The sequence below is a fragment of the Aptenodytes patagonicus genome, chromosome 3, assembly GCF_965638725.1.
Source record: "Aptenodytes patagonicus chromosome 3, bAptPat1.pri.cur, whole genome shotgun sequence".
Classification (NCBI taxonomy): domain Eukaryota; kingdom Metazoa; phylum Chordata; class Aves; order Sphenisciformes; family Spheniscidae; genus Aptenodytes; species Aptenodytes patagonicus.
In genome coordinates, this window is record NC_134951.1 from 48,922,929 (window position 1) to 48,947,562 (window position 24,634).

At 39.2% G+C, this 24,634-nt stretch overlaps 1 protein-coding gene across 2 annotated transcripts in view; it reads right to left on the minus strand.

Annotated features, from left to right (window-relative positions):
• SIM1 (SIM bHLH transcription factor 1) overlaps positions 1 to 24,634 on the minus strand; it is a 53,066-nt gene that overhangs the window by 4,126 nt on the left and 24,306 nt on the right. For both annotated transcript variants that reach the window (XM_076333299.1, XM_076333300.1), the window contains 2 exons: positions 10,896 to 11,061; positions 3,190 to 3,595 (listed from right to left, as the gene is read on the minus strand). In XM_076333299.1, the coding sequence (XP_076189414.1) occupies positions 3,190 to 3,595; positions 10,896 to 11,061 (572 nt within the window). The remainder of the gene's footprint in view (positions 1 to 3,189; positions 3,596 to 10,895; positions 11,062 to 24,634) is intronic.

Genomic DNA, 24,634 nt, shown 5'->3' on the forward strand with positions numbered 1-24,634 from the left:
AAGCATTGAGGTTGAAGGAGGCAAGCAATCTTGAAGAACAAGTACTCTGAACCTTATTTTACAGACCGAAAACCAAGACAGAGGCAAGTGACTTGTAACAAAGTCACCAAAAATGACCATGGTAGACCCCTTGCTTTTCAGTGACAACATCTAGTTTCCAGTGCCTGCACATGGAACAAGTAACACAGCTGAAAACATACAAAGAAGAGATCTAAGCACCTCAACACAGACATCCAGTGCCATCTGAGACACTCTAGGGTAACCAAGCATCTGCATAGGCCCAGCAGGTATGGCACCAACTCTACAGGAACTCTGTGCCTTCTGGAGCAGCTAGAGGCCAGGCAGGGTACCCTACGGCATGTCAAAGTGCCCTCAACACTGATGTTCAGGCCCCTGACCCCTCACTATCTCTTTGCGTCAACAAAGTCTGAGTGAATTGGGACCGTGGTGAAAAAAAAATCTCAAGGAATTACAAAAGTACATCATTCCGGCATGTCTTCTTAGGCCTTTCCAGGAGCTGAAACATAGAGACAGCATTGTGGAATAGTTTGTGGCCCTGTAGTGACTTTACACAGGTTACACAACAATAAATAAACACAAGTAATGAAGCAGTTCTTCTTTAGAAGCATAAGAACCCATAGCTGTTAGACAGGATTACTGTAAAAATGTGATGTCATATCCCAACACATAAATATTTGCTGTATAAAACTTTTAGAATGGGAAAATATAACTATATTCTTACCTCTCTTTAAAAAATAAGGCCCATAGACATATCAGAGAAGGTGTTCAGCTTGCATGTAGCTGAAAGGACAGAATCAGACCTGTCAATCCTCACTAGGAAGAAAGTGAGTGACCCCCAAACCTGAACAGCCGACTAAGCCCACACTATAATAAAGGGCTTGATAGAGGATTTGCTGAGATATGTGCCTGCAGGAGGGCACGTGTTGGACTTGCACAAATTACTTAACGATGCCTTTGCCTCAGCACATACAAAGTCCTCTCTGGGGACGAGGCCCGTTGGGTTGGTTTACAGGACTCCTCAAAGGAAACCCATTTTCAGACTAGCACAAGTAGTTCCCCCTGCTCTGTGTTGGGTCAAGGCATACAGATCTGTTTGGGTGGCAGACCACTACTGCTGTGTTGCGGAGTTTATGACAAAAATCAGTGATGGGCTTTTATAATAAACATATCCTGCCATTTGTAGGTGGAAGTACTGCACTGTGGAGTATCTCATCAGCATAAATTTATCCTTCACATCCTCTTAAGATCTGGACCCAAAACGCCAGGGCCTGGAGATGGAAGGGAGCTCCAGCCACTAAAGCATACGGTACATCAGGCACACCGTGACACACTGGGGAGCTGGCTGCCCGCGGCTCTAAACCCCATGCTCAGTTTGTCTCACTGCACAGACCATATCCGCAGTGCCCCAGACTTCCTGAGTGTGACTGGAAACGCGTGGGCTCATATGCAATATCCAGGGCCTGCTATACTGGTCAGCTAATTGTCATTATCGTAAGGTGACTCTGAGCCAGAACTACCAGAAGATACATTAAAAGAACAGAAAAGGAAGAAAATATTTTCTGCACAAAGAAACTGCTCTGACAGCAATGTTCACACAGTGTTGTCAAAAAGAGTTTCATTTGTGAAAGGCCAAGGTCTGAAACTGCCTAAATCTAAATGAAAATGGCACATTTGCAAGGGAAGCTGAGATGTTCCTTTCCTCAACTAAGACCAAGATGTCAGGTTTTACCCCCAAAGCTACATGCAGACTGAAGGCCTACTGAAACACGTAAGACTTGATACAATAAAGAAAATAACTGCAGCACCTGGAATTACAGCAAAACCAAGGAACAAACTAAAATCAAATTATATTTGATTTGATTATCCTTTGCGTTGATTATCCTTGATAAAGGTACGGAATAAATATTTAACACTTTTGTATTTGTACCTCCATATAATATTTCTACATTACCATCTTTCTATGCTCAGCAAGAATTATCATACATAACATATGCCAGCAAAATTCTCGTCGCTCAATTCTCTTTTCTGGAGAAGAAGCAGCTGGAGAAGCACAAGTATGACAGAAGTACAGAACAGACACAAGGAAGGAGGTGTGTTCTCACAGGAAAAGTGGAGAACAGTCCTCATCAGCAATATTTAGGGCTCCTTTCCTTTCCTCATTTTTCCTCTGACTGTATTTCCTAGAACTTGTTATTTATTCATTTTTCTAATCTCAACATAATTTTCCTCAGGTTGGAGTAAAATAGTAGAGTTCTTTTTGATTTCCAGTCTCGTTCTGTGAGTCAATGGAATGGTACTAGTGTAATTAGGTTTTATGAGTTCTTTAGATACAACCTATGTTTTGACAGATTATTTTAGTAGAAAAGCTTTTTTTTTTATGCTGCATCTATCCTTACAACCTTGAACTCTGACTTTTGGGTCAGTTGCAGTCTTTCAACTCTTAGCCTACCCTTTAAACCCAAGGACCTTCGGATTTTTCCAAATCCAAGATCAGCCTTTCACTGTGGTTTTTTTACTAGTTTCAGCCTCTGAAGATGTGCTAATGCACTGAGTTTGCAACCTGACACCAAGCAAGGCTTCAGGCTTGGTGCTGAAAGGATGGAGAGACTCAAATTGGCTAAAAATTATAGCTGGGGATAAATGTCTGAAACCAAAAGCAAATGTTAATTTGAACTGCCTATTTTAAATAAAAATAAGCAGCAGATCTTACAGAATCTAGTAGTAACCACTGCAGAGAAAAAAGTCATTTGGAGAACAATTTCTCCAAAATCTTTAAAGACGTTTTAATATCTAGCTTGGATTTAGCTCTAATTTTTTGCTGAATATATTCCATCCAAAGTAGCATGATCTTAAGTCAAATAAATAACACATTTCTATCAAGTGTATCATTTTGTTTATATTTTTAAGATCATTCTTAAAATCTCACCAGTCAGATATTTCCACCTTAATTTCACAGATTAAAAAATATACAAAAAATTATATTTTGCTGCATATAAGCCAGACTGTCAAACTCAACTTGAATTTTAAGTAATCCTCATCTCCACAGATGTGATCTCTGAGACAAGGACATACACTAAGAGTCTCTCTCATTTTCTGTCTCTCACATACACGTGTCATGTTGCTTTATCTGAGATGGTGCCACTTCTGCAAATCCTTGTTATCTCTTACCATGAATCCTGTGCACCGACGTTATGTGGGGCATACTGTTTTCATACGCTTCTCTGCTCTCAGGGGATGATTTAGTCAGGGGCAATGCTGAACGAGAACCCCACCAGCTCTCCCTTCCCGGCTGCGGTGTGCCAAGGAAATACCGGCCAGCTTCACATCTGCCTCCTTCACAGGCCTGAGTATGGAAATGTCTGTCATCAGCCAGCCTGGAGTGGTCGAGTGCAAAACCGTAGCAGAGAGCACTGCGGTCTGAGTACTGTCTGTAGGCACAGGAGACATCGTGGTGCTGGGAGCTCGGTCTGTCCGCGGGCTCCAGTAGCTGGGGAGAAGCTGTATCGGTCAGGGGGCTCCCGCCCCACTGGCTTTCATGGTCAGACTCAGATCTCTCAGTGTGGAATCCAGAATACTGCAAAACAGGAGAAGCAGGGGGGAAATTACTATGTCTGGGTGAAATCTGCAAGTAACTGCACTGAAAAGACAGAGTATCTATGTGATGGGGTGTTTTTTGTGAGCGTGCCCACACGTCTGCACCTTCTGATTGGACCCCGAGTCCTTTCCAGTACAACACTCTGTAATGAGCTCACAGATGACAGGACAGACCTCGTGAAAGTCTAAAACATCCATGTCGACCTTTAATAGCCATCTCCTTTATGATGTGTAACATTAGGCTCAGCAACATCAATGTTGCAATCAATATTTTTTTAATATGCCCAGGTTTTTCTTATACCTTTGAAAGCTAGTGTTTATGCTCAGCAATGGTGCCCCAGTGCTCCTCGGCAAAACGCTTTCAAAAGGGACTGAAATAACACCGCTCCCAGAGCATTCTCGCATGTCACATTGAAACTGAATGTGTTTGCAAGTTCTTTTTCTAAGGATTCCCTCTCTTTTCCTCATATTTTGTTTGTTGTTGGATTTTTTTTCTTACCTGGAGTGGTATCTTGGAACTTCTTTCCTCCTATTAGTAGGGAAAAGAAAGCCTCCGGTAGATCCTGGGACTACCAACTCTACTACAGAGTAAAGCTCCAAGTGGTGGCAGATCGGTAGGAAGCTAAAAATCACAGCTCTGTTGCAATGTGGGAACAAGGAAAATCCAGCACCTATTTGCCAGAAAAGGCAACCTCTAGCCCAAGCAGGCAGGGCGGGCATTTGGCAGCCTCACTTAAGCAGGGCCCTCCCAACACAGAAGCAGCAGCTAGCAGGCAGTTGGAAAAGCAGACAGAATAGGAGCATGGGCTTTTGTTCAGAGAGAAGTAAGGGTTAAGTTAAATGTCACAGATTTCTACGTATTCATAATGAATGCTTCAAACTTTTAGATACTTTCTGGGAAAGAAAAAAAAATGCTTATTAAACATCCTAGGATTTAGCTATCTCATTTTTAAATCTTTTCATTTATTGGAACTGTCGAACTTCAGGGAACATCTTTAAATCAGTTTCACCCATGATTACAGATCGGGATGAGACCAAAGCTGTACATGCTCACCTCTTCAGTACTGCACACTCATATCACAAATCAACATACTACAACATGAAACCTTGGAATTCTCCCATTCCATCACTCACCTTCCAGATGCCCACACTGCCTTTTCTTTTAATAGGCATTAGGCCTCTCTCCTGAAAACATAAGCTTACCTTCCTTTTCATTAGATTGAGTTGCTATGAAACTCCTCATTATCAGCCAGGATCAAGGTTTTATGCACTTACCAATCGAAAGTACTGACCAGATGTTTGACTTCCAGAAACTTAAACCATCTGTGCAACATTGGTAGTGGTTTTGGCATTTAATTGGGTATTCTTCAGTATTGCAGTTTATATTTGTGAATACTGTTTGTTAACACGATAGGTTATTTAAAGGAAAGAAAGAAAGGGTCATGGCTTTAAGGAGCTCGATTATATTTTGTTATTAGTTGTCAGAAGAATACCCATAGGCAAAAAGCCTACCAGTAGATATGGAGGAGGTCAGCAAGTTAGTACCACCATATTCATCGCAAGGTTAGAGAGATGAAAGGGTAAATCTGATTTTGCATGGAGGTAAGACAGTTACAGAGGCACAAAAGAATTCTTTTAAATGCCATTGACTCAACATACATTAACTAGGAACTTTTTTCAGCCATCACAGTGTTATGTGACCAACGGAAACATCTCAGTCTTCTATTATCCTTTCAGATCTAATGTCTTCCAACTGCTTAGTCACAAAGATATCTTCATAAATACCGACTGAATTTAAAATTAAGTTTCCAATGAAAAAAATAGAAATTATTAACAAGATTTCGACTATTAATTTTTAGTTAAAATGGAAGTTCACAAAAGGAAAACTACTTTTGTACCTGTTCTTAATTTTAGAATTATTTTTAGCACTCTTTTTGGATTTGATTTTTATAAACTAGATTTTTTAATTTAAAAAGTTAAGCTGAACTATAAGATAATATAAGCATAAATGTAAGTATAAAAAAGTTAAAAGTTTGTTTATTTCCTTATTAAAACCAAAACTCATAATACATATTTCTTTCATGAGGAGGACAAGGAAAAATAATTTCTAATAATATTATAATGAAGTTTCATTTTTTTGGACAATTTATGATGATAATAAATGCCAGAGATTCTTTCAAACTGAAAATTCTTAATTTCATTTAGCTCTAATAAATATTCTTCTATTAGTTCTCTGTTTCTAAGGACACCTCAGGGTCCAACATAGCTTCTCTTGAAGGGAATTTCTCCATTTAACTGAAAACTTGCTCGGGTTTTTTTTTTATCTTGAACCTAACCACAAAGGATTCAGTTGCACAGGCCTTCGTGCACTTTTCTTAAAGAAAGGGAAAACATTTCAAAGGGTATATGTTCAGTATATCAGAAATGTACCATGTAATGTCATATAACCATGTAGTCAAGACCAACAATACTTCATGCATATTCTTTGTACTTGATGTAAATGATGATTATTTGAGATCTGACCCGCAGCAGCTGCTAGGCCACGGACAGAATTAAATTAACACAGTGAATTGCTTGTGGCCAACATTGTCTACCAAGTTTTGATATGACTGCTTATTCTTAAGGTACTAATAAGCAGACATAGGCCAAAAATATGTCTAATTCCCTTTAAAGCTAATCGTATCTCTATTTGGCATCATCAGGCTGCCTCTACCACTGCAGTCCTACCGCTGCCTCTTCTGGGAATCTGATGTTGACAGGTGGAGACTCCAAATACGGGCATGTGTGACATGTTGACGGGGGGAGAAATGAAAGGATGATCAAAGATACTGCTTTACTGAAATGGGAGTGGAAACACTATCTCTCAAGTCAGAATTAGACTCCCGTATGTCAAGTGATGAAAGACCATAGAACATGGAATCAGATTTAATGAAAATTATGGCCAATTAAAATTAGTGAAAATAATTTTTTTTTCCAACCCCAGTCCTGCCTCACCAGAAATGTTTTCCTTTCTGCTAATTTTTGCCTTCTGACTCCTATGAGGCAGATTTTATTATTTTGGGGTTTTTTTACAAAGTTTAACCAGCAGACAGAAGTTAAACATGATAAAGAACTTCAGACAGGCAACATCTGAAATCCCGTCAGGTGATTTCTGAATTGTCTTCTGGTATAAACAACAACAATAAATAAATTAAATGGTCCTCCAGCTGGATTCTGGAAACTGAATTGCCACCTCTGGATACTAGAAATGTCTTCCAGAGTGCTAATCCAGTGTACCATCGCAGTGAGAGCACACCAGTGGGATTACCACTGACATATAAAGGGGCTATAGGCCATCACTGATGTTATTTTCACTCCAAGAAAAACTTCGGGAGGGCTGAAGGGGCAAAAAAATAGGAAAATATAAATTCCATGTCTAAGAAAAGCTTACTTTACGACAGCCCATGGAAGTGTATTAGGCCAGTAGACAATTTATTATTTCTCAGGTGATTTTCTCTTGCCTGACCTTCCATTCCTACAGGTGTCTCACTGGCCTGAGCACTCATCCTGTCATACGCAGCAACATCAGCCTGCTCCACACACCATGCCAGATGTTCGAACAATAGAAGTTATAGATACCTAATTTTCTGGCAGCCTAGTCAGGTTTTTATCATTATAGACATTAAATATATAGTGAAACCCTCTCAGAGTCCTTTTTTCCATGAAAAACTTTCACTACATCAGCATTAGCAGCTTTCCTCTTGATTTGTGTCTTAACCATGAGAAAAAACATCACAGATGCGGGCTGCATTGTACTAAGAACATATGCATGCTTTTAAATCACTTTTATCTTACTTTTTACTAATGTAATCCTGAAATGTAAAATATGTTCTTTTTGCATTCACTATTATAGGCAGAACAGATGGTGAAAGGCTTAGATTAAAGTAATACAGCATGTCCATTAAAATAACCCCCAATGCTGGTGACTCTTCACCAGATCAGGAGTTATGTTTACTATAAAAAGAGGGGTTTGCTTTGCTTTTGAATACACTGGAAGTTGCCAAACTTTAGGCTACAGGAAGAAATGAAAAAACAACAACAACAGAAAAAGGCTGACTAGAATTCAGCCCGATTCTGTTATCTTTACCCCATTGGGTGATATGCCCAAATAGAGGTGGACTGCAGAATTAATCCAGATTATCTGTTTAAAAGAGCTATAAAATCAATTTACCTCCAAAATCAGGTGTATTAATACACACCTACTAGAGTCGGCTCTTACTTCCAAAAAGTCATGTATGCTGTAACACACACCAAAGCTTCCATCCAACAGCTCTTGGGTACCTCCTTACTTGTATGCATGCATTCGTTTTAGATATATATATATAATCTTTATCCAAGAACTAAGATGAGATATGAAGCAATAAACGTTTATCCAGATCTGACCATAAAACATTTCCATTAGAGGCAGACAACAGACAATTTTAAATATTTTCTTTAAACAATCATCATTAATGGAAGATTAAACTCCAAAGCAGTTGTTCAGATGATCACAATTAAAATGTTTTTCTAATCTTGTTGCTATTTCCTGTGTACAGAATAAATGAGGCCCAGGGCTAGATTTTGGGAGCCACTCACAATGATTATTATTATAGGGGAAGACTATAGGCATCTTTTAACCAACTCACAATGTCCTTTTTCTGTAAATCTCTACCAAGTCTTCATTGCTCCTGTTTTTTTGCCAACTCTTTCAGCTCTCCACCTCTCTGGTAGGACAGGACTAGAAGACCACTGTTCAAAGTGCCTGGGCAAATCCTACAGCTGTGTCATGAATTTTGGGTTGCTCTCCTCTCTGCTTGCCCTTCCCCTGCCTGGGGCTGGTTTCACAGAACCCACTAGACTAGTGCTAACGTCAGTCAGTGTTAATCAGAGGCTGACCAATGCCTCCAATTTAATGAACTCGGTTTTTGCTTAAAGAGTCTATAAGCACCATATTACACTATGTCTGCTTTTGCATAAGATTTGAGGAAAAAAACATTAACACTGTCTTAGGTGACCAAAATATCCACCTTTTGCCCTAGTAGTAAACATTCAGCTGAAATTTATTAACATGGTTTTCGTACAGTTCACATCTCATGCAAAAGGTGTGCCCTTATCCTAGGGGCACACAGCTGGCAAGGGAGAGGATTCTCAGTCGTCACTCAATAAAGCATATGATTCCCTTTTCTCTTCAAGAGTGAAGCAAAGTAACTGGTAAGGGGAAAAGAAAAAAAAAAAAAAGAGAAATAAAAAAGGAAAGAAATTATGTACATTTAAAATCTCCTAGGCGCCCTTAAGAAATACTTTGCCCACTGCCATTATTTTACTAATAAACTTCCTGCTTCCTTCCTCCACCAAAACCCAGGCTCCTGTGTAAGCCAAAACCCATGACCTCACTTTTCAGCCGTGGCTTTTGAGTCACACTAATTCTCCGCAACTGACTGGCAAATTACGTGGGCTGGAGACTGAGGGACACAGGCCATACCACCTGCTGCATGTTCTTCACAACAGCTTTTCTTAGTCTTTCAACAGTTTATTCAGTGGTGGAGAAGGATGAGAGGGATGCAAAGCCAAGCTGCCAGCGTTGCTTGTGGTGATGTTCTACAATGAACGGTATGACCATTTTTCAAGTTATTGGCAACTAGCACGGCTGCTTCTTTTTGAATGATGAAATCTGTGACTTTACTACCAGGCAGCTGGTAATGAGGATGCAAAATGAAACTGGAGACTAAGCATCCTGAGCTTTCAGACAACAATCCCTGATAAACCAACAGTCTCAATGCTGCACTGCTAATTCAGGATTTTTTCTGGTGGCAGAGAGAATAAGGAGGTACTGATGAAAGTCACACTTTCAGAAAGCAAATTGATGTGGGAGGATAACAGGTCTTCAGCTGGGATTGTCCTGCTAGCAAATGAGGACTTCTGAAAGGACTGTGTAACGGCAGATGAAGGGTAATTTCAGTAAATCAAAGATAGTCATCTTAAAAAATCTAATTTAGAAATAATTGTAGGTATCTTTCCTGATTCTTTAAAGTAGTTATATTACTATTGTTTGTTTTAGTGCATTCAAGAGAAAGACTCTTCTGTAACAACCCACAGAAATGCATGTGAACAAATGATTAAACAACAAGAGCCATAACAACCTCTGGCAAAATTAGATTCTTAAAATTAAGACTCTGAATTCGTATCTAGCCGCTCGGTTAAATATTTCCTGTGCCAAAAGCAGATGTCATTTAACTGAAATTCTTACCATTGGTTCTTTTGAGGGGAAAAAGAAAGAAAACAAGGAAGTGATGTAGACACTTGGGCTCACATTGTACACTCTTAGCGGTCAGCTTAGAAAACATTGTGCCTGCAGAGAAACTGTAGTCATCAAGGTCATTATCAGTTAAATATTGACCCGGACTTTTTAAAAATACATAGCTCTTCAATGTGACATCATGAATGCATACATTTATACCCACTGTGTGGTGGCATAAGGGCAGTAAGACTTGCATCACTATTTAGTAAACATAATGGCTATTTTGACAAACAGATTTATTTGAGCTAAAGGGTTGGCAATGTAAGTATGCAAGTGCTGTGGCATTGTCTGCAGAAATCAGTTGCATAAATGTATTAGGTAAGCTCCAGTTCAGAGGCCCAATCAAGCGTGGTCCATTCTCCGAGCGGGGGCATGTTCCTTACACATTAGGCCTGAAAATGAAATCTGGGAAATTAAAGTCTACTGATGCCAGTGGCCACCTCCTAGCGCTTTCTTTCTTTCAAAACTTTGTACATAGAAAATCTTTCTTGTTCCAGTTCAGCAAGTTAGCTTGTTGCTTTCCCTCCTCAAAACTCAACCCTCCTGACTAAGATTTCAGTATTAAACTGCTGTGAAACATCTGGCAGCTTTCTAGATATGTTGGAATTATTAAAGAGCAAGTAAGAAAAAGCAAGCTTTCTCAAATGGCAAAACTCACAATCCTCTCAAACCAAGTATTTCAAAACCAACGTTTTCACTTGTCCTTCTGTCCGCTCCTCATTCTCTGAGCCCTGCACTGTTATTGTTGTTGATGATGATTTATTATGCATGCTGAAACATAAATGTTTCCAGCTTTTTAGAAACAGTTTAAAGAAACGTATTCCTGTCTCGAGATCTTATAACCTGTCGTCCTTTATTCCCTTTCAGTAACATGTTCTTTGGCCCATTCTAATTGCTTGGGTAAAATAGCAGTCAAAATCAAGATATTCAAAAAGATTTAATTGTGTTTTTCAAAGACAACTACCTGTGGGTATGGTGATGTCCTTGATTTTGACTTTGTGCTCGAGAGGCGAGATTTGCTTCCCTTTCTATTATCCGTTATGGTCGGAGTTGAATTTGCGTATGAGAATGCCGGCTTGGTAGCAGTGACCTGATCCAGGGAGAGCTGTAGTCCTTTATATTCAGTATCCCTATATAAAAGGCAAAAGTGAAAAACAAACTCACTTCATATCTTAATGGGAAACATTCCTTCCTTCTTAGCGGGGGGTGGAAACAAAAGATATTTTTAAGGAAAAAGAATAAAACCATCCAGGGCAAGACAGTATATCCCCCTAATACACGTAAGTAGTATAGCTTACTAAACAATAACACTATTTTTGTACTGAAAATGTGATTGCTTTTTGCATCCAACTGTTATCATCCTGATCTATTTTCTTCAGTAAAAAAAACCAATGGGATGGAAATTTCTGAGATTTATATTACAGTTCTGCATTGGTCACATAGCTAAGCAGTAAATAGGATACATTTTCCTCAAAATTCTTTTAACTGTACAACTACAAACTTACCACGTGTGTATATGTGTGTGTGTTCATGCATGTGTGGGGGTGCACATAACAGCCTACATAGATGACTAAATAAATTGAACAAATTAATTTTTTTATGGAAAACACTTCATCTTTAAGGTTATATTTTTCATTGTTTACAAGGTTTCAGGCAATTAGTGCAAATTTTTGAATTTTTCTTCTTCTATGGCTATTGTGAGGGTTTATTCCTCTGTTTGAAGTTTCTTTTACTGAAAGAGTTTATCAGTCAGAGAAAACAGCTAAATAAATACAAATCTTGTGATTTAAATGGGCTGTCCCCCACTCACAAAACACTAGAGGTTTTCTATGGGGAGCTAGATATAATGGCAGTTTGTGAAGTTCGGTTTTAGTTTCTTCAAACTTTCTAATGAGTACATAAGGAAAACTGGCATTATTCACAATGTCTTACTAAGCGTAACGAGGGCATGTGCATTGGACTGCACCCCTCTGCACACATCTGCACGTCTGCTGATACCCGGGGAAGTATTTCATGTAGTCATACGGAACCTATTTTGACAATGATTTATTAAAAGAGAGCGAAGCAAGAGTTTCTTCCTGACCTACCTACCTGGAGGAAAAGAGGAAGGATTCATGGCTTTTCTCTTCCTTTGTGTTAATCAGCAGAGAAGTAGGAGAGCAAGGGAAGAATAATGCTTCTCTTATGCAGTCAAGGAGGCAACATATTCATTCACACATTACCCCATACTCCATCTAAACCTAAAGACTCATCCTTAATGAATTATATTAATAATAAGTTGTTCACTCAGCTTTAGCAACAATATCTTGCTCTATAATCACACATATATTGATGTAAGCTGTGACAGTCTAACATTTTTTAGAAAGCAACTGCACCACAACCTGAGCATATCACAGCTTAGTACACTGAAATGCTTTCAGATAAAAGTCGGGGCGGAAGGATAAATTTGATAAATCACTGAGATAAATGAAATAGGATGAATCTTTGAACAGCCACAGATAAACCTGCAGAACAGACAAATTAATTCATGCCAGTTCTAGACTAAAATTCTTTTGCATCTAATAAACAACAAACTTGTTGGTTGAAGAGGCTTAGGTTTTTTGGCATTGCAGGCAATGTGTATGTATCCATGTATGTGTAACACATGAAAACGAATCACTGACGTTAGAACTGTGCTGACTCCACTGTTTCCAGTCTATAGCAGACAGAGATTGGCCAAGTATAATTAATGTTTTGTAATGCAAAATTACTTCTTAATGAGATCATTTCTTCAAATTTTGGCTTTAGTAGAGATAGGTCTCTGCTATAATATTTGCATTTCAAATATCCTGCCTGCAGTGAAAGCATCTGAATATAGGGGTTTGCTTTGGCCTGTTTGACAGGTAACGCTCATTCACATATTTTGAAACCATTAGTCTTTCCTGTGGTTACCCTCAGAATTTCCATCCAGACACCTTGTCTTGACATGCAAAACATCTGTCTCCATAATTGAGTCCTACCAAATTATCTTTATGTTATACGAAACATCAGAAACAAAGGATGTCAATAAATCTTCATATTCAACTACTACAGTAGCATGAGATATTATCAATAGTCCTGAAAAAACTATATCAGTCTCATCCTGATATACACATTCCCCCTGACTATTTGATTATAAGGAAAGGAAGGGTCCTGTGGTCTCAGTGTCAGATGCAGAAAGTGTTGCTTCCAGAAATGAAAATTAATCAAAACTAAGTAGATACGTTGTTCACAGCCTTAGGGATATGAGGAGGTTCTGTTTCGATTTTGAACCTACGAACCCTTTTGCCTCCCTTTTTGCTGGAGAACCCATAGCGCTACACTCCTGCCATTACCTCCCCATCTCTGGCGTATGCCACCCTGTAACAGTCTGCTGCTTCCTCGCGTCAGTGAAAGAGTTTTAAAAAATTGGACGAAACACCACCACAGTATTCAGGCCACAGACTGTCACTCCAACACTACTTGCCTGCTGTTACAATCTGTGTAAGGGCCAAGCGTTCAAAGCACAGAGACTACACTGTACAATGCTTCTGGGTCATGGGAATCGAAAAAAAACCAGGCAAACCAGGCTGCCCAAAACCTTGCATGCCATTATAAGTTACTTTTCTAAGTCCTTGGTATCGTTATGGTGAAGAGTCACCCTCCCAGAACACCACACATTAGAATAAACACCACAAATTGGTGTTTGCAGCTAATTGCTTAGACAGTAACATCATTAAACAAAGGATAAGAAGAAAACTATCTGAAGTTCTTGCTGCTGAATGCAAAGTTTCCCTTTAGAAAAAGAACACATCTGCGCTTTCCTTGCAGATGAAACACCTGGACTTTTTTGCATCACCGAGGCATGATTCAATACCATCTCAACCCTATCCTAGCACAGATACCCTTCAGAAGAGCCAAGATAGACACCAGAACACCAATAGTAACAGGCCAAGATAAATACCAGAAGTTTAAAAAAAAAAAAAAAAAAAGAAAACATGAAGGAAGGGTCCTATGGTCTCAATGTCAGATGCAGAAGATATTCCACCAAGAAATAAGAACGTTTGAGTATATCCATATGCACTGTGAGGCAAAGGACTAGACAAACCAGGGCTCCTAGTGGTACACAAACTACACATGGAAATTCTGACAACTTCCTGGAGGAATTTATAAAACTTCCGCCAACCATGGAACTGTAATCTCCAGATTCCTGTTTTCAGACATCTGAATCCCCTATTACACAGTCTCATCAACACACTAGTACTGCATCTTGTGTTCTACACGTAATTCAAAAAAAGGTGGTGGATACGAGCCTCTTCCTCCAAGGTCCTCACCTTCAGGATCCGACAGGGATCCATACAATCTACATCTATCTACATGAGACTGCTGAGAGAGAGAGTGATATGGCATGTGTTCAATTGCTAACAGTATGTTGCTGACAATCTACTATTTATCTCATTTTCTGATGCAACTATCATCACTATAAAACATCAGAATAACTACAGGAAATTAGCTCTTAAATGAAGAACAGATGGATCAAACTGAATCCAGACAAGACCAAAGTGATGCTTCTTTGCAAAGGGAAACACATTGAAGACCTCCACCTTTTCATGATGGGAAACAGACATTCTTTCCACAGTTGGATGGAAATTCTAGGTCCTCTCTGACTCCTCAAAAAACTTGGATGCATATGCTTTTGGTAGCATATGCTTCCAAAAATGTATTATTTCTCCTCTATCTTGTCCCTCCCCCCATATGAGAATCCGACCAGTATGGTCAATGTATCAGGCACCTACAGACTGGATTATCATGCTTCACTGTAAGCGAAATCAGAAGACAAAGCGTAAAATCCTCTTGCTACAAGATGCTGCTTCCCTTTTTCTTCTCAGATCTAACTCCCAGAAGCATTACCACTCTGTGCCATGTCTCTGGCTCTTCCAATGCCCATTATAAAGCTTGAGCCTAATTTTGAAAGCACTTATTGATGTACTGAACTAGCATCATGAAAAATCAAGGATTGATGGCTGTACCAACTGCACTTCTCTGAAATAAAGCATCTGAAAGTTGAGTACAAAGAATTCTTTACTAAAGGGATCTAGCTATAGCAAGCTGCAGAAATGGAGAAGGACAAAGGCTGAAGCAGAAAAGTGTTTGGAAGAGGAAACCCAATCTGTTTGCATATGCCAGCTGGATCTGCAACACTTGTGTGAAGAGTTCTCACAATTCAGCTTTAGAAGACACTTTCTTCCTACTCACATTGCCAAAATGTACAATATGAAACATGATGGCAACAGTCTGTCTAATGAAAGTTTGAGGAAGAGATAATGACTTATTAGCAGATAGACCCAAAAAAGAACAGTAAGGAAGTATCGGAGCACCACAAAACCTGAATTCTCAGCAAACAACAGAGCTTGCACAAATATGGCAACTGAGCGTGTGGATAGAGCTCACCATGAAACTGAAAAAAATGAGAGGGTTTTTTATATGGCCTTTTTGAAGGAAAAAAGATGAGGAAAGGGTGAGTCAGCATTGCTAGAAATAATGTTGGGAAGACTGGAATTAGTGACAGAGGCACAGTACGGCCCAAGACAAACTAAAACTGTACAGACAAGCTGGCTTTTTTGTAGTTGTGTTTCTTCAAGTATAGGGTGAAGTTTGGGACTACTTTAACCAAAATCTAAAAACTAAAGTGAGACTAGACATTAACATTAGAGAGCTAAAGGCACAAATAGTTTTGAAGATATTAAGATTCCCTACTTAAAGACAATGTTGGCTATGGACAGAAGAGAACTTAAGCCCTGAAAAATGCTTTCAAATAGAAAGAGCAGCTCAACAGGATGTATCCAAAGGAAGGAGTAAAATAATGACATCCATTAGTGAAGAATAAATATCCAGATTCAACCAAAAGAACTTAAGAAGGACAACCAGACTCAAGAATAGAGATCTTATATATCTACAGTCATAAGCATCAAAACCTTCAAAACAAGAAGAAAACCTTCAAAAAAGAAGAAAAAATGCTCAGCCCATGGAAAGCTCTGCAAAAGTCATAGGAAAAAGCATCTTTTTATGTTAATGCTACAACATGCCAGAAAGGAAGAATAAGCTATACATGCAGTGACCGAGAATACTCAGATAACCAACAAAGAGGCAGATATTTTACAGTGTATTTAATTCCATCAAAAGATGCTAAATTTAGGCACCTTAAAGAAGACGCACACAATTCAGTTTTCATACGTGGAGTTACAGCATCGAATTAGAAATGCATTTAAGTTCATTCTCTCCAGCAGCAATCAAAATACCAGTATACAACCAGAAACAGATCTTAGGTATCCTTCAGTTGAGAGTCTGAACAATATGCAATGATCATACTGTCACTGGAAATCACAGGAAATAAAGAATAAAAAGACATCATGTGACCACCTAAACCTGACAAACACTGGATAACATACACCCATGTCATTCCGTACACATATTAAAGTAATTGATGAAGTACAAGCTGAAAGTAAAAGCATTAGATGATCTTAATGCAGCAGGTTCCTATATCACGGGTACAATCATTCACACGACTGAAGCAAAGTGGAAAGCATTGTTCATGCAAAAGAGAACAAGGTGTAATTTTAATTGGTTGCGCTGTTGTTTCTATTGAACACATAATATATGTTCATCATTTCCTCTAGTTTTACATGAAAAATCTATGAAAAGGGTCATACGCACTCTGCATTTCTTTTAGTTAAAAATCAGAAAAATTATATTTGTCAGATTTTCTGCCAGTCTAACAGAACACAGAATAGAAATTGTGAGATTAAACTAAAGGTGTTAATGTCATTAATGTGCAGTCTATTTTGCTGAGTTACTGCAATTCAGTTAAAATCAGCCATGAAGGTGGTAAAAGTCTGGCATGTCTGACCACAATACTGTAATATATCATTCTTCTACTTTTAAACAATGCCTGCAACTTTTAACATTTCCACACTCCGGCTCATGCAATGCTAACAGGGCGCCATTCAGCAGATGAGTGAAAAGAGAACAGACTCCGGCTGTTTGTCATCTTCATGGCTTTCTAAATCAGCAGATGGTACAACAAAACAGACAATTTCCTCATCTGCTGTGTCCTCTGTTCATGTACAATGTGTCTCAGAAATGTTTACAAAGGCCTCAGTCTGCTCACGAGACTTGTCAGGAGGAGCATATGCAATCCCTTTAGCATCATCCAGAACCAGTCAGAATAAGGAGGTTTCACTTAGCTCATACAGGAAGCCAAATTTCAGGATGAAGTGGGAAAAAAAGCTGTTGAACCTCACTACTTGTTATGAAACTATGCTGCCATTCAGTTGTGCAACCTCAGAGATACTCCCTGCCCCAGTTTTTGTACCACTTATTGGGATGATGTTAGTAATCCTCCTTTCTAAAACTTCTCGAGTGAAAGGTCCCATATAGGCCTTGACTTACTGCTCACCAAAGCAATTGGAAAGGCCCTCCAGAAATCTTTCAAGTGGTTGTCTATCATTAGTACACTTAATGGTCAAGCAATGCACCTACTTGGAGAAGTATGAGATCTGTATATTGGAGCCCTTCATTAAGTTCAGGCACCCATTTATCTCCATAAATAGCGTAAGCAACGGTAGCTGTTTACATCTTGTTGAGTCAAAGTTTACAGCTTCTCCAACCATGAGATTCACACACCTGATATCATGTTTCTGTATTTGCTTTTAAAGACAGAGCAATCCAAACCAGGAAGTTTAATTAAATGATTTGATACATTCAGGAAAATTGATGGACAAACTTTCCTATACGGATCATTTAACACAAATGTCCGAGGATATCCTCTAGACAACTACTGTCAGAGAAATGTTATATATTCCCTGATTGGTTTCTCATCTCAGAATGCAGTCATTTAACTGTCAGTTGGAGTTAAATAAAACACCCTGGCCTCTAGATAGTCATGGTGTGGCAGAGTTTTCAGCAGTCTGATGGTACAGTTTGTCATTCCCAACCACATGTCTAGCCATCTCTGGCTCCAAAAGGAGCCCTTTGTACACTGTATTTGCCTTTATTTACTAGATTTGCTAGAAGAAAATATGCATCAGGGATTTATTATTGTTTGCGAATAAAATGCCTGAGATATCCTAGGCTAATTATATATAAATATAATTACATTTTTAGTTACAGATAGCACTGAAAAAAATGCTTTAAATAAATAAAATATGATGACCTGAGTTTAATTCTGTAACATTTATTTATACTGTGAGTGCTTTCTTCCAAATGTGAGGTGCCTAGGAACACAACTGGCTAAAAGTTGCATTTGATGTATATTCAGTGCTTGCCAAGTTAAATGAATCTGCCTGATAATGAGAAATTTGGATTAGAGGGACATAGCCTGCAACGCTTTTTTTTTTTTTTTGGATGGCCACCAAATAGTTAAGAATACTTTATCTGAAGGCATGTTAAACCTTGCAGAACTCCATGACTCACATCCATACTGTCAACCTTTATTAAATTATTGTGGTGACTTCTTTGTAATCATTTGGGGTTTTCCCTGCACGTTCATAAATTCACCTGCACATTCAAAATAATATTTCCGAATAAACAAAGGCCTGTTAAATAAGACTTTAAAAAGTCTAATTTTTTTCTTCCAACTACTCCCTTTCAACCACTCCAATGGTGTGGCCAATGCCACCTCAGTGCATTGGCAAGTGCATGTATGCAGCACCCCTTTAAGAATTAATGCCACATAAACATAAGTTCTCACATATCCCTCTAAGACAGTTTCCGTCTTGCAGAAAACCAGACTGACAACAGTGCAACAGACTGCTATTATACAGGGTAGATTTTCCCATCTCAGACATCTTCGTATTTTTATGCGTTAAAAAATATACCTTGAATACCACTGACACCTTTAAGACACCGATCTAGTAGCCAAGCGATCTGAATTCAATCCTCAACCCTCCCACAGACTACTGGTGCCACGCTGGACAAATCATGTATCATGGGATTTTAGCAAGCACTTGGCACTTGCCTGAGCTTACCCTCAGGGCGGCCAATGGGACTTTTAGTTTTGGTAGGGTCAAATTTAGCCCAGCACTGATCACTTCTGAGAATCCTTACCTTAACTTTGCTGAATATTAGCTCTGAAAGGGAGGATAACAATATGTTCTTGTAGGAAACACTTCTTTTGTGAAATATCTTTGTCTGTCTCACCTATTAAACTTAAGCTTTTTGTTGGAAGGAACAATCTCCCGCTACCAATGCATGGTGGCTAATGTTACTAAGCTAACTCTCAGCTGCAGCCCCTGGCTGCACATCTACCACAGATAACAAAAACTACATTTCCCAAGACCGGTACTCATGCCACTATTGATGCAAAGCATGTTTTTATTATTTCAGAATCTCCATGTATTCAACACAAATGTTTTTTACTATGTCCTATAACATTTATCCTTGATTAAACCTCTTCTAAATGGTTAATCATTAATGATTTCTTTACAGTTGTTGTGCAAACAGTTCATTCATGCCTATGACGTATCAAATTTCACAGACGTGTTCGTTAATTGGATTAATTTATTTCTAATCTACTTAAGCCCTCACTACTGTAATGCTTGACTAAATATACATTAAACTCATCTAAACTGCTAACATAAATTTGAGATGTATTCCATGAATAAAAATACTTGATTGAATACATGTAATACCACTGTTATTGTGTACCTAACTGAGCAGAAATCATTGGAAATAGCAGAATAGAGAGCTATATGATATGCTTGGAGAAAAGGATTTGAGAGGATGCTGATGATTTTTTGGCAGAGATTCTAAATTAACAGGTTTCTGGATCTTAAGGATTCCTATAGCACATTAAGGTATGTAATAAGGAGAACCAAAAGGAGCTCCTCATGATTTTCCTGAAGGATGTTGGGTGTTTTTATTTTAAAATCCAGACACTTTTTTAGACATAAGAGACTCATACCAGTTCTGCCCCCTCATAGCAAGGAAAAGGGCTAAAACAGCCAAGATACTTTCAAGATTTGACTATTCTATGTTTTGTAAGTAACAGTAACTGAAAAGTTGGCACAAAAGTAGATAAAAGTCCTGTTTCTGGGTGTTTAGAAGCCACAAAATACAATTATGTAGGTATGGACTCTGAGTTATTAGGGGCATATACAACACTCTCCTCTATGGGGCTTAAGTATGGTCTTTAAAACCTAGTTTCAGATTTTTCTTTCTAACTCCATGTTGGTGAAGAATCCTCTAATTTATATGTTTCAACACTTACACTGAGAAGTTTCACAAAAGAAAGATGCATCACATTGCGGAGAGGTCACTGATAACACAGACTGCCCTGGGTGTAAGAAAATGCACATTATTGCATAACTATGCAGTAAATGAGGATTATAAAAATGAGGACTATACCTCATACTGTACACAAACCCCTCATGAACTGACACCTCAAATATTGTGTACTCTGACCATCCCATCTGAAAACCTGAAAAAGCTCAGAGTGGGACAGCAAGGATGGTGGGCTTGGAACGGCCTCTCTATGAGGAACAATTAAGGAGACTCCTCAGGCTGAAAGAGATGACTGGGAGAACAAAATAAGATCTGTAAATTATGAGCGACATAGACTAAATGAATAGGAAGCAGTTTTTCACGTTCTCTTCTAACACAAGAAGTTTGGGCTATGAAAGGAATGAAAAGGCGGCACTTTCACAACAAAAGGAGGCCTTTCTTACCACATTTACTTAAGCTTGGCAAAAGCTCACGTGGTTTCAAAAAGTAAAGAGATAAATTTGTGGAGAAAAAAATATTATTGACAACTAATAACACTCAAAGATCTCACCTCTTTCTAGGAAATCATTTGAACTTCTTGAAGACTGGGAGAAAGTGCTGGGGAAGCACTACTGCGTGCTTGTCCTATTTTTAAACTCTTTCCAAAGTATTTGCCATGGTCAGTATCAGTATGTGTCTGATCCTGTATAGCTGTTCTTATGTTACACTCTATTCCACAGTAGTTAAGCAATTTCATACTTCAGTTCCTTTGAAACTGTGCAGTGAAGAGTGGTCCTGATAATTTGCTGTTATTACTTTTAATAATTTACTGTAGAAATTAGTTTATTGATATTTCAGATTTTATCAACTCCTCTATGTTCCCCATAATTAAAGCTTTTGTTGTGACAGCCTTCCTAAGATCCTAAGGTGAACACTTAAAAAAATTAGTTAGCTTTTCTGCAGTGACTTTCTGGATAAGCTTCTGTGATCTGAGAATAGTTTATCTGAAAAAAACAAAGTGCTTGAAAAATGGTTTACTCTTCTTTTTGTTTGTTCCTCCTTGGGAAATTTCCTATCTGCATGCCTCATAACATACTTGTCCATCATTCCAGCCTGTTTTTTCTCATCAGCTGCGCCCCATAGTGAAGAGGCGTGTTGAGTCCAAAAGGATTCATGAACTCCCTCTGGTGAGGATCACTTTGCAGTAGATCACTTTCTCTTTCGTCATAGAATCATAGAATCATTAAGGTTGGAAAAGACCTCTAAGATCATCGAGTCCAACCGTCAACCCAACACCACCAGGCCCACTAAACCATGTCCCTAAGCACCTCATCTACACGTCTTTTAAATACCTCCAGGGATGGGGACTCCACCACTTCCCTGGGCAGCCTCTTCCAATGTTTAACCACTCTTTCAGTAAAGAAATTTTTCCTCATGTCCAACCTAAACCTCCCCTGGCACAACTTGAGGCCATTTCCTCTCGTCCTATCGCTAGTTACTTGGGAGAAGAGACCGACACCCATCTCGCTACAACCTCCTTTCAGGTAGTTGTAGAGAGCGATGAGGTCTCCCCTCAGCCTCCTTTTCTCCAGGCTAAACAACCCCAGTTCCCTCAGCCGCTCCTCATAAGACTTGTGCTCCGGACCCTTCACCAGCCTTGTTGCCCTTCTCTGGACACGCTCCAGCACCTCAACGTCCTTCTTGTAGTGAGGGGCCCAAAACTGAACACAGTATTCGAGGTGCGGCCTCACCAGTGCCGAGTACAGGGGCACGATCACTTCCCTCCTCCTGCTGGCCACACTATTTCTGATACAGGCCAGGATGCCATTGGCCTTCTTGGCCACCAGATTAGTCCTTTCTTGTCATAAGACTTTCACCTTCCTCAGAAGAAGCAAGTTTTTTCTACAACAAAAGTCTTTCCAATTCACGTGCCCAGAGTTCCTCAGCTTTGGCCAAGGGACAGCACTTTGCCTGAGGGCCATTGTGTGCTGTTACCTGCCCACAAAGCAAGCAATCATGATATGATACTTAATAAATGCTTTTCAACTGAACCTTGTTTTGCTTAAATGAGGAGGTAAGGGGAGGAAGACAGGCAAGGACTTGCATGTGGATTTTGGCAGTTGGGGAGAATGGCTTTTTGGGTTTTTTACAAATTAATATACCTGTTTTCTCATTTCATTATTTGTACCTGAGTTAGACAGCCTTTTAGCTCCTTCCCACCCACAGCCAAACCTCTACTGCAGCCAAATCCCACTCACATTACTTGCCACTTGGGTCTAAGGCTCTGTTCATATCAGACTCAGGCTTGGTCATCCAGTTTTGATAGACATACAATGTATAAAGAGTTTATGTTGATAAAACAGGAGACAAATAGCAAGAAAAGCCAATATCATGAGGCTATAAGATAACACATAATACTCCATTTTATTTGGTACTTTCCTGGTAATCGCTGATTCTATCTCCTCAAAGTATACATTATACATTATTATATTTGTTAAGTGGGTCCATTAAATGTTAAAATTGGTACAAGATAACCTGCTTGACTACCTAGACCCTCTGGGCCACAGAGTAAGTTAAACCAACATGTATTGCACAACTACTGCTGACCCCACACTTTCTATCAAATTCAGAAAAGAGATTTTTTTAATGGTAGTTAATGCTTTTTGACAATAATCCTAACAACAACGCATCATTAACATACACAGTTCCAGAAATACATGCCCATGTTAAAATCCAGCTTATGAAACTGAAGAATAAGTCTCCAGTGGGTTGAACGGTTATAGGTAGTGAAACACTTACTAGGCGTATCTAAAATTTCTCAACAAATAAATAAGAATAATTTAATAAAACACAATAACATCTAGCTACAATCTTCTTTAGAAATTTAAATGTATCATCTGACTAGTACCTTTGCCCTCTTGGGCCTTGCTTTTACTAGGACAGGCAGGGGCCCTAGCTGGCTTTAGCCACTCTGTTGTCACTGCTTCACACGCACGTTTATCACGGGTTTCCGGATGCCTAGAAGTGTCTCTGACCAGGCTGCTGTATGTTCCCATAAAAATGTCCACAGCATACGTGCAGATCAACTCCACTGCCAACCTACAACTGTCCTCGGACCAACAGCACAGCTAATCCGCAGCTGAAGTAACTGAACATTTGATTTGGTTTGTGCAACAAGTCTAGTATATCATAATGTATGGGATTTACTGTGCTTGTGGTGACCACTTCTGTAGCGCATACACGGCAACTCCAGAGTGTCACACCTGTGCAAATGGCACTGTGCACCTTCTCTCCTATTGCTTTCTTGAACTCACTAGATATCATCATGGAAGCCCTAATTGCATATTCCCGTGTTAAGTTACACAGTTGTAGTCACACAGATGTGCAGTTTTCTTTGGACTGAAGCCACGTCCCCACCCCCATTGCTGGTTTTCATGGACTAGAAAGCACTAAGGAGGCTGATCATCTTTCAGAAGATGACACTTTTTCTTTAACTCTCCTACTAGCAGCTTAGGATCAACAGAATTATTTTGGGGAACACCGTTCAGCAGTTTGGCTGCAAATGGGAGGATGCTATCAAGCTATTTATTCCCAAATCCAGCCTTTATTTCAGCAAATACTCTACTGGGATATGCCTCGTGAAGCGGTCATTAAAGATTATTATTTTGTTCTGTGTACAAAAGAGTCTTTGGAAAGAGCAAGACAAAAATAGCGTGCAATGCCTTTGGGTGGATTTCAGTTAACCGGGGCCTAAGTCAGAGGGAGGGAGTTTTCTATAGCAACAGCCCAGGCTACCAGCTGCCAAACATAGTACAGAGATGATCGAAGCCACGCGCTACTTGGGAACAGGCTGCCTTTAGGGCATGTGCATGTTCACCTCCTAACCGACAGCACAGATGTACGAATGTTGAATATTGGATGGGTTTAAAGATCTTCACTCCAGGTTATGTCAAAGTATCCATACAATGCTAGGGATATAGCCAAACTTCAGTTAGCCAGGCATTTGAGTTTCCATAGTTGCACTGAAACTTCAGCAGATAATAGCTGTTATTTTCAACATTGCTGCCCCCAAGATTTATACATAGTGGTTTGTAGCTGAAAAACTACGGCTGTTCTTTATTAGGTCCCAATTCAACACAGTAACAAACGCATCCTTCAAGCCATCTCTGCTTGGCAAAGCCAAGGAATATTCTTATTTCTAAGCGTGTGCCTAAGGGGTTTTTTTAATTTCAAAACTGAATTCACTAGGATATAATCAGGTACTGAAATTTATGTCTAAGCACTTTTAGAGCCTGCCATGTGCTCAAGTGCTTTAGTAAATCAGGACTTCTGTGATTTAATTGCACTAAGTGGATGATAACAAAAGACAACAACAGGAATAAATCATCTAACTGTGTTAAAGATCATGTGATTGACTCCAGACTTCAGCCATCCCAAGCCTTCAGA